Below are 10,780 nucleotides of genomic sequence, written 5' to 3'. Positions count from 1 at the left end.
CCGGGTGATTCCGGATCTCCCCTCCTTCCGCCGCGCCCTTAAGACTTGGTTGTTTCAGCGGGCAGGACTGGCCTAGGGGTATTTTAAATTGGTTTTAGCCAAATTTTAGTAGAAGCGGCCGATTTAAATATTTATTTTTAATGATTTTTTAAAACTTTGTATTGTATTGTATTAAACTGTTTTTAAACTGGCTGTAAGCTGCCCTGAGTCCTACGGGAGAAGGGCGGGGTATAAATATAATAAAATAAATAAATAAATAAATAAAATAAATATAGCTAATACATTTAGCTTTGGATATATTGGATTTTGGGGCAAAAAAGGAGACTAATCTATATACAGTAAAGTATCAAATTCTGATAACTGTGAAATGATGGAATCCCACTGCATCTGAAATGTTCTCATCCTGAACTTCTACTTTGTGTTGTGGAACAAATTACAAGTTACCCTAGAGCAGGGATGTCAAACTCTATTTCATTGAGGGCCACATCAGCATTGTAATGCCCTTGGGGGGGGGTGAGCATGGCCGACTGGGTAGGGTGGCTGCAGTGCTCACAGCTGACTGGGTGGGCGGGGGCGTGGTGGGCGTGGCCATCTCAGTGTTGCTTGATGGGGGGACACCTGTGGAGGCCGGGCAGGGTTGGGGGAGATCCAGGGTTCTGTGGTGGGTGGGATGGTGGGCAGGAAGCTTGTCCTGCGGGGTGAGGCAAGGCGAGGCAGGGTGAGGGTGCTGTTGCCATGGGGCAAGGCAAGGTGAGGCTGCTGCCCCGCACACAGAGGCCCGCGAGCACATGGGGGCCGACAGTGTCCGTCAGCAGCCACAGTCTGCTGTTCCCTCGACCGACGCACTCTGTGAATACTGGGCCAGCCCTCCAGTAGCATGCGGAGTAGGGGAGGTGAGGGGGGAGGCACATGATGCAGACCGCCGGACATGCCTACTCCGTCCCATGTTTTTGCTTGCAGTTGGAAAGCAGGTCGCTGCTGGTCATCTCTTCGGGCCCCTTGCAGATCTTGCCCTTGGCCCGTGCGTGGAGCCTGTTCCCCTCATGCACCCGATGCACCTTGCCCTGCCTCAAGCTGGCGCCGCCAGCAGCTTGTGCAGGTCCATTAGGCCGTCACCGCCACCTGGAGCAGCAGGCCTGCCCAGCATAAAGGAGGTGAAGCAGCCAGCTGGGAAGCTTGAGTAGAGGTGGTAGAGCATGCCCATGCCCAGCAAGCAAAAGGCCATCACAAATGGGGAAAGCAAGATCCCCATCTGCGCCATGGCCACCCAGGCCCAGCCAGGATTGCATGCCTTCCCCCCCATCTCTGCTGGTGCTGGGCAGCCATGATGCCGATGGGGATCCGGCTTTCCCTGCTTGGGGTGGCCTTTTGCCTGCTGGCCCTGGACGTACTCTACCACCTCTACTCGGGGCTTCCTAGCTGACCGCTTCACCTCCTTCGCGCTGGACGGGCCTGCAGATCTGGGCGGCAGCGTAATGGACCTGCGTGAGTGGCTGGCAGCTGTGATGGGTACCGAGGTAAACGAGGGGAATGTGCTCCACCCGCGGGCCAAGGACAAGAACCATGAGGGGGCTGAGATGACCAGTAGCGACCTGCTCTCCAGCGAAAAAGAGATGGGACCGAGTAGGCGTGTCCAGCAGTCTGCATCATGTGCCGACTTCACGTGCGGCCAATGCCGCAGCAGCACTTCTGCTGGCGGGCCAGTATTCATAGTGGGCTATGCAGCCCCTGCTGCCAGACGTCAACCCCCTTGTGCTCACCACCTCCTGTGCACGCGCCTTGAGGGCTCCCGGGCAGGGCAGGGCTGGAGCCAGGGCGGCGGGGGCCAGTCCCTCACTGTCTCTAGGACATCCCCGTGGGCCAAATATCAGCCAATTGCAGGCTGGATGCAGCCCGTGGGCCTTGTTTGACATGTCTGCCCTAGAGGGCTTATTCTAACTTCATTCTGATGTCCTAAACTCATAATATTTTTCTCTTTTACTGCATATACTGCCTTTAGAAGAATAAATGATAAATACGCATAATTTGTAGACATTAGGGTACCTGTTTTCTGGGAAGGTCCTGAATATATACTCTAGTTGCAAAAGTGCTGAAGCATGCAACCAAATTTGGAGATATTTGTTTTCAGACAAGCATATCCAGTAACAGATTCTTTTTATACCCAGTTATCTGAAATGTCAGTGACTTTGCTGAGAGACCCTTCCATGTCAGGCCTTGGTAGTGCTACTTTGACCCCCTCTTCAACTTGTCCATCCCTGATTGAAGGCCATTATAGTGCTACAGAAGCCAGGTAAGAAAGGTAGCAAGGCTAAAACATGTCGGGGTTGTTTATGTATCAAAGGTGCATAGTTTTACCATGAAAAATAAAGACCATTGGTCAAAAGGTAATTGAAGCTATAAGCCTGCTTTTCTCCGCAGAACTCTGCAGCTCCCTTCCAGGGCAGAAAGTCCTGAAATTGAGCTCACAGTTGAAGGAGAGAAGAAGAAATCCCCTGCCTGCGGGCCTGAGGATGATAAAGAAATCCAGCGCCTGTTGGTTCCTGATATTCAAGAGATTCGGGTCAGGTAAAAACTATGGGCAAGTGGAAAAATTAGCAACTTGGCCAAAACTGTGAATTTTATTCCAATCATTATGAGCTGGACCAGATTATCAGAGAGTCATCTCATTCCAATTATATTGACCCATCCCACCCATCAGTCTTCCAGATGTGCCAGTGGCCACAAAATTGCTCCATAGGATTGATTATTGAGTATACATTGTGAAGTTTGTATGTGGTTACTAAGCGGGATGCCAATGTGTCTCCTCCACAGCCCTATTGTCTCCAGAAAAGGCTACCTACACTTTCTGGAACCCCATACAAATGGGTGGGTGAAGCGCTATGTGGTTGTGAGACGCCCCTATGTCTACATCTACAACGGCGACAAAGATTCTGTGGAGAGAGCAGTCCTCAATCTCTCATCAGCTCAGGTGGAGTACAGTGAAGACCAGCAGGCAATGCTAAAAGTAAGAACAAACTTTGTAAAAATAAGTGTCCCTGCAACGAATGCTTTGCCTTTTCAAGATTCCGAGTCAGTTTTCACACATATATTGACTCATAAACAAGCCAAGGAAATTTTAGTTTAATGTATTCGGTGAATTCTGGCTCTGCTTTTCATGGAGCTGTTTTCAAGCTGCCATTTCTTCCCTGGAAGGTTATTTTCTTTCCTTCACCTTTCTTTTCTAGGAAATACAATGATAAGGTGGCTTTTGCAATCACTGTAAATAGGACCTAGGTTTAAGGTAGAAAATCACTGGCCAAGATGATTCTTTAGACCAGGGGTGTCAAACTCAATTTCATTGAGGGCTGCATCAGCATTGCGGTTGCCCTCGGGGGGCCGGGTGGGTGTGGCCAAGGTGGGTGTGACCTACTGGTGGGCGTGGATGGAGTGGGTATGGCCTACTGGGTGGGCATGGCCAGTTCTACATCATTCGTGTCAAGGGTGCCTGTGGGGGCCTGGGCAGGATTGGGACAGATCTGAGGGTCTCTGGCAGAAGGGGGTGGGACCGGGGCAAGCACCAAGGCATGGTCCATTTCTTCATTCCTCACAAAGGGTGACACCTCCCCAGCATGCACCCAGGGGGTGGCGCTGACGCGGCAGGGGCTGGTTCCTCGCTGTTTCTAGACAGCCTTGTGGAGCTAAGACTGAATGCATTTCAGCATAAATGGCTACCACAAAATTGTACATTGGCTCCCGGCTGGCCTGGGCCAGGGCCAAGGCAGCGGGGACCGTTCCCTCACTGTTTCCAGGATGGCTTCGCGGGCCACATGAAACCACTTCGCGGGCCGCATCCGGCCCCCGGGCCTTGTGTTTGACATGTCTGCTTTAGACTGTCAGATAAATATACTGCTAAACTGACAGTAATCATTTTAAGAGCCAGTTTGGCTTAGTGGTTAAGGAACCAGGTTAGAAGATAGGAGACTGTGAGTTCTAATCCCATGAAAGCCGACTGGGTGACCTTGGGCCAGGCATTCTTTTAGTCCAACTCCCATCATAGGGTAGTTAGTTGTTGTGGGAAAAATAAGAGGAGGAGATGTATTGGATATGTTTGCTGCCTTGAGTTATTTATAAAAAACAGTAAAGGCAAGATATATTTATAATAAATATATCAATAAATAATTTGATGAATGGATTTTGGGGGGATGAGAACAAATAACCAAACTCATTCTGATTAATGTAGGTTGCAAGTCCCATATTAGCAAAAGAACGTGTGCATCAAATATTTCAAAACCAGGTCTGTTGCAATATGGATTGTTAAGACTGTATGCAAGCAAAATATGGGTCTGGGATCACATGGCTTGATTTCTGTAATTTGTAGTCATTATAGTTGCAGTCACTATATACCGTAGTCATCCTGTTCTTCTATTAATGAGTCTAACTAGCAACTTTTTATTTGGTTTAGACGCCTAACACCTTTGCAGTGTGCACTGAACATCGTGGAATTCTGTTGCAAGCAAGCAATGATAAGGACATGCATGATTGGCTATATGCATTTAACCCTCTCCTGGCTGGATCAATAAGGTAACTGAATGCCTTAAAAGGCTCCTCTTCAGAATGGCTTTCCCAAGATGTCTTGCTTAAGATGTATTGCACAACAGCTCCCATTGCTGGATAGCTGACTTAAAATTATGGAAGGAACCAATTGAAAAAGGCTCTTCTAGAAGAAGAGTAAAGCATTTACACTACCATTACAGATGTGCAACCTCTGATTCAGTTGAGATTCCTGCACCTGGATGGAAGTCTGAAGTGTAATGCCTCTGTTTTTTTTTCTCAAGCCTTTACATTTGTTCTATCTTGGCTTCTCCAACAGGTCCAAATTGTCGAGACGAACAACAACCCAGGCAAGAATTTAACTTAAAAGAGCTGCTCACCTCAAAAAAACAGAAAAAGTGAAATAATGGGTGCTGTTGGAAGATCCCCATCTGAAATTTGGATTTTTCCTGTCATTCATCTCCTCAGATGCCTGTGCCACAGAGTGATCCATCATGAGTTACAGCTTCATTGGGCAAACTCATTTCCCTTATGTAATTTTAAAAGGGTGATGTTCCCTGGAATTCTTGCACATATGTGATCTTCCACTCTTCTCATTATTGGGTGGCTTATGACTACTAACAAAGCAAGAGCTTTTTTCTTTTTTTTAATTCCTAAATCAGTTGTTCAATTTAAAGAGAGGAATTTGCAAGAGTGAAAATTAATGCTATTTAAAGAGATAAAAGGGATAGAATTATGTGCTGCTAATTCATAACTTACTGTTGACATTTTACAAATTACTTGATAGAGAAAGAGTAGTATGAGATTATATTTATAAAGTATTTATTTCTATTTACTTCACTGAAAATAATATGCATTCTGTTAATCATATGTTTTGGGATCTCCCCTAACTTATGCATATTCCTGATGCTGGACTGCATTTTTGGTAAAGGAAGAGATACCCAAGGGAGCCAGGGTGGTGATGCAAAAGAATCCATCTCTGTTTTATGTAGCTATCTTTATTTTCTTTTCAAGCTGCATTTGCTGTCTGGACATTCCTTTCTTCTATTTGTTTAATTAACAACATTCTCCCTCCTAACTCCCTCCTGTCCATCAATACACAGTTTTTATTTTTTAAATGCTGTGATTGAAGGCAAAGGAACAGCGACAGAAAATAGAGGAAGCATGGGGTTTTTTCCTTTCTGCTTTTTTTTTTGTAGAGTGGCTTACATTTTTCCCTGTTGGATAAAATGAAGCTGTAAATACATACCAGAGCATAAGCAGTGACCCGCTGGATTGGTCCGCTGGCCAATCTAGACCAGCAGCTTGTTCTCACAGTGGTTAATCAACTGCACAAGGAAGCCCACTAGTCTCCCAGCAGGTGGCCTTCTGAGGCAGTCACCCTGCCATCAAGGCTAATAGCCATCAATCCCCACTATTTCTATGAATTGGTCCAACGCTTTTTGTAGCCAGTCAAGCTGGAAGCCAGCACCACATAATTTGTGAAGGAAAAGTTTAAGCAGGTCCCCCTCCCAAGTATTATTTTGCTCCCAGAAGTAGCTTCCATATATTGCTTTTCATTAATTAAAAAAGAGCCAACGAAGAGGGAAGTATAGCAAGCGCTGATCTTCTGTCTTAATAAGGATGAACAGCTGGCATTCAACATGTGCTGTTCCTAAAAAGAAAATGCTGGTAGAGGACTGCTTGACCCTTTCCCTGTTGCCAAATATTATTCATGGCATGCAACAGTTTTTCCTCTACCCTCCTGCCCTTTCACCGAATTAGGGCTGTAGTTCCCAGACTTCCCTGTCAACCTGAGCATAGTAGTTCTACATGCATGGAAGATAACAGATGAAAGAAAGCTAGCAGGACCGGGAGAGGTCGGAATGCTTCTCATTAGCAATGTCATAGATAATATTTAATTATGGCATAATATAGCCATTTGAAAGTGTATGGCTGCACTCTTTGAGAAGGAAGGATAGACAGTGCAATCTCTAGAGATGGTGTCTAGTCTTCCCACAGCAAAGAAATAACTACTATTTGTTGGTTGCACTTAAAACTGATTGTCTGAAAAAGATAGTTTGTTGTTTTCTTTTCTGAGAAAAGTAGATTTAGAGAATACAGTGGGAATGTAGCAAAGATGAAAAGGGAAAGGGTATGCCTTTATTTCTGTCACTGTAGGAAGTGAAGCTGTTAAAAATCTCCTTCAAAATATACTTGTTATCTCACTTTTTTTTTCTTTTTCAAGTGTTAAGAGTTCCAAGTGGAATGGACCAGTTGGAAAATGAAACTGACCAAAGCATAGACACTGAAAAATAAATTAATCCCTAGCACTAAGTAGTCGAGGAAGATATTTTCATTTTTTTTATTTTTAATCTTAAAAGCAAAAGTGTTCTATCTCAGTTCTTGTTTTTGGTGGGTTTTTTTTTAAATAAAATGGGTATCTATGTAAGCCAACTTTTGGCAAGCCTCTGAAGATCCCTAGCTCTTCTAATATATGTTCCTAGGAATATGGCATATTTCACTAATAGTGAATCTTGATTTGCACAGCATGGATACTTTGGTTTCACTGTCTCCCATTTTTTTTTGTTGCATCCATTGGTCGTCTGTGTGATGCCCAGATGAAAGTCTGTTTAAGGATATACTGTTTGAATTTCATGTGCATGTGATGTGAGATGTGTGAATATAAAGGCAAGAATGTCACAATCCCTTCTGCATAGATTCAGTGGATTGGCAAAAGTGTCCTATTTCAGCAGGAATAATTCTACTAGACTAGAGAAAAATTCCAGGATCCTTTAATAATGCTGTAGTCTCTGGCTGGAAAATACTTGATGGGTTTACACAACATTATCAAGCTTACACTGTTATGCGAATTCAGAAGATGTGGATCGTTAGTAATGTTTTATGATTTGGTGTGTTATATAAAATTAGTTAACTGTGATTTATTCTGTAAACCATGACTTAATGGTGTTTGAACACAGCCACTATATAACTGTGAGATTTTCTACATATTTCCTTCTGATTAGCTCTCTTAAGATAGCATTTCTTTCCTTCAAGAAATTCCATTCTTATCTAAAGGACAAAGCCTAGTAGATCCAATATCTTACTGATCTGGGGTCAAATTGAGAATTATGGACCCCTCCAGACATTGCTGAACTGCAGCACCAACTGCTGCCTGAAGCATAGATAATGATGAAAGATGTTGGAAGCTGTAATTCAGCAAATCTATGAGGAATCCAGGTTTCCATTCTTTTACCTAACGTAAACACTTGTCTTTCTCTTTTAAGAATTATTCTTAGCACTAGTGCTTAATTCTGATCAGTCAAACATTAATTAGGTTGAGGCAATTGTTCGGGCAGAATATGTTTTCAGAATGCGCTACCCTGATTTAAATGCACAAGAAAGGTATTTTTATTGCCCATTCAGTGAGAAGATTTAAGAGATTGTCAAGTGATTTATTTATTTTAATCTTCATTATTTACTCTTTGTGTTTGCAAAATAGCAAAGAATTATAATCATGACTTTAAAAACAGCCTTGATAGGCAATTTTATTCATTTCAGCTTTCCAGCCTGAAGCTGCTTCCAGACAACGTGTTTACACTGAAATTGTATATGTCTTGTTCGTTCCTATTTAATGAGGAATTAACATCACAAAGTCATCCTCCAGTAACCCTTGTGTTTTCTAGTAGTGCTCCTGCCTTTTTTTTAAACTAAAAAAAAATCACATTTTAGGGAAAGGAATAAATAAGCAGCAATATCTATTTGAAGCTGTGCTGGCTGGGAAAATTAGGACAGTTAGGAAGATTTGTTACTGAGGTAGGAGAATGACATTTGGGAATGCCTTTCATTTTTGTGTTCCTTGCCATGAATTTCTCACTGCAAGGCCATTTCATGTTTTATAGTGCAGTTCCTTTTCTCAAAAGTTCTGTCATTTAACACATGATTCATTTGGTTGTTCTTAAAAAATACCCAAGGCAGATTAAAGCATATGTTTGATTTAAAACAATAGTTCCCAATATTTTCCTTTACATAGATACATTATCAGCAATGGTTTTGTGGAGCACCACATAAGCCAATGACTAGCATTGTAATGCTTGTGAGTATCAGAAGATATGACCCTTAAAGCATCCAGAAAACTTCAAAATTAAATGTTTTTCTTTTTTAAAAAAAATAAATGGCTGAAATCATACTATGAAGTTTAAAGTAAATGTGCCAAAATTTGGTGATCTAGTTAACTTTTCGCTATTATGTTTCAAGAACTTTCATTTTGGTGTTCATGCCCTGTATCACCTAACATTCCCTAAGCTACATTGGGAACCACTGATCTCTAAAGCAACGCTGCTCTTGGTTATTCCATTTGCAACAACTTCTCAAAGGAAGCTGTGAGATACTTGTTCCCTCTCTAAGGAAATTTTATTAAAATCTACAACACAGAGATTAGCTATTTAATTAGAAGATTTGGCATACCTTGTTATATATTTAAATAGTTGCATTAGATCATTTTTGTAGCAAGTAATTGAATTTTTTAGAAATAATCCCATATTCTGATCCTGAGATGATGGTGGTGATGATGATGATTGATGGTGAAGATAGATGATACAGTCAGATTGACAGACAGAGAAAATAGACAAGATAGGTAAGACAGATGATAAGTGAATGGAATATAGTAGCTTTTTGTCACAGAAAAAGTGGAATTTCAATGTAGAAAGTCTACTTTGCTTCAGGTTATAATTTATAGTGAGAAACAATGATTTGCTGGCACTATATCATCCTAATTCTGGAAGCACGCTAAATCTAAACAGTATTTCATGGAAATTAGATGCTTAGTTTTTCATTTAATAGTGATTCTTGGTCTCTTATTAATATCCAGCCTATCACCCACCAAACTAAATATTTAATTAGACCAAATAAAACCTAACTGGTAAACATCAAATGAGCTCTGTTGAAATTTAGGTTTACTATATCTCTAGCTGCTGGAAGCCAACTTGAGGAAAACATCTTAGTACAACCTGCAAATGATTACTAGTTAGCAAGTTTCACAATGTCCAATGGGGCTTTCTTCTGGGTAAGTGTGCAGAAGACTGCAGGCTTAGAGATCTTAATGCACTCCTTTAAATAAAGGAGAAACTTACAGAAGTTAGGAAAGTTTGTTTGTTTTGATCATATATTCTGTATCAAAACTTCTATAAATGGTACCCACTATGAATACTGTATTGCACTATAGAGCTGATATTATTCCCACCCAGCACAGTTCATGAGATGCAAAAATCAAAAGGATTAGAATGATATCATTATTGAGACAAAATCAGGTAACTGAAGTATTTTCGTTCCTTGTACAAATCTGAAATTGTCAGATATTTTATTATAATAACAATAAGTTATGTCAGTATTCTTGCTTGTATATATTTAGCTCTTCAAATTAAGCAATCAATAAATATGTACTATCAAGTGCACTGGAAATGAAAAAGAGAAAAAATGCTCAAGTGGATTGTGGACAGATTAACGGTGGAACATGCCTTAGGTCAGCCAACCTGAAGAGCATGTACTTCCATGGTGGGATGGTTGGGTTAAAGCTTGATCTCATGCTGTATTTCATGTTTTTGGGGCCAGCAAACCTACAAAGAACATGAGAGTTTTGAGTTAAGAGATCAAAGGTTTGACCCAAAGCCCTTAGATCAGCAGAAATATTTTAATCAGAATGTAAAAGTAATGGATAGAAATGAGTTGGTGAATTCTGATCTCAACAAATTGACTCTAACTTATCATATATCAAGCAAGATGCAGTTTTCTGCTGGAGTGAATATCCTCAAATGATTGTTATTTATAATAGGGTAATGAAGACCTAATTGCCAGCACATCATATTTCTTGGCCCTTGTATTACTAAGGATGCTGTTTCATTTATTGCTGAAAAAAATCAAGCTGGTAAGAAATGCTATCCAGACTTCAGCTGAAATAGAGGAATCTCTATTGATTTATTGTAATCCTTTTGACTTTGTTTGAATGTAAATTTTTAAAATGTTTTTGCAAAGTGCCTAGTTTCAGTAACAAGGCCTTTGCTAAAAAGAAATTTCGTATTCGCTTTCCCCCCACTATGTTCATATTTTGGGAGTCTTATCAATAGGAAACCTCTTAACATGAAATGCAACAGGGTAAATTTTCAACTCTACTCTTTCTTATACTACCACACCCTAGGTGGCAATCTCAAGAGGGAAGTTAGTTATTATAACATGATGTAATAGAACAAAATTATGGTATTGTACTAACTCACAC

At 41.4% G+C, this 10,780-nt stretch overlaps 1 protein-coding gene across 1 annotated transcript in view; it reads left to right on the top strand.

Moving 5' to 3' along the window:
• The window catches only part of LOC107285534 (kinesin-like protein KIF1A), a 7,521-nt gene extending 2,629 nt beyond the window's left edge, over window positions 1–4,892 (top strand). The window contains exons 4-8 of the mRNA XM_015813732.1: window positions 2,166–2,290; window positions 2,419–2,565; window positions 2,812–3,004; window positions 4,442–4,560; window positions 4,850–4,892. Coding sequence (XP_015669218.1) covers window positions 2,166–2,290; window positions 2,419–2,565; window positions 2,812–3,004; window positions 4,442–4,560; window positions 4,850–4,892 — 627 coding nt within the window. The remainder of the gene's footprint in view (window positions 1–2,165; window positions 2,291–2,418; window positions 2,566–2,811; window positions 3,005–4,441; window positions 4,561–4,849) is intronic.
• The last annotated feature ends 5,888 nt before the right edge of the window (window positions 4,893–10,780 follow it).

This window comes from Protobothrops mucrosquamatus, unplaced genomic scaffold, assembly GCF_001527695.2.
Source record: "Protobothrops mucrosquamatus isolate PMUCROS unplaced genomic scaffold, P.Mucros_1.0 scaffold183, whole genome shotgun sequence".
Taxonomy (NCBI): Eukaryota; Metazoa; Chordata; class Lepidosauria; order Squamata; family Viperidae; genus Protobothrops; species Protobothrops mucrosquamatus.
The sequence above is the reverse complement of the archived record's forward strand: the minus strand, read 5'-3'. Positions and strand labels throughout refer to the sequence as shown.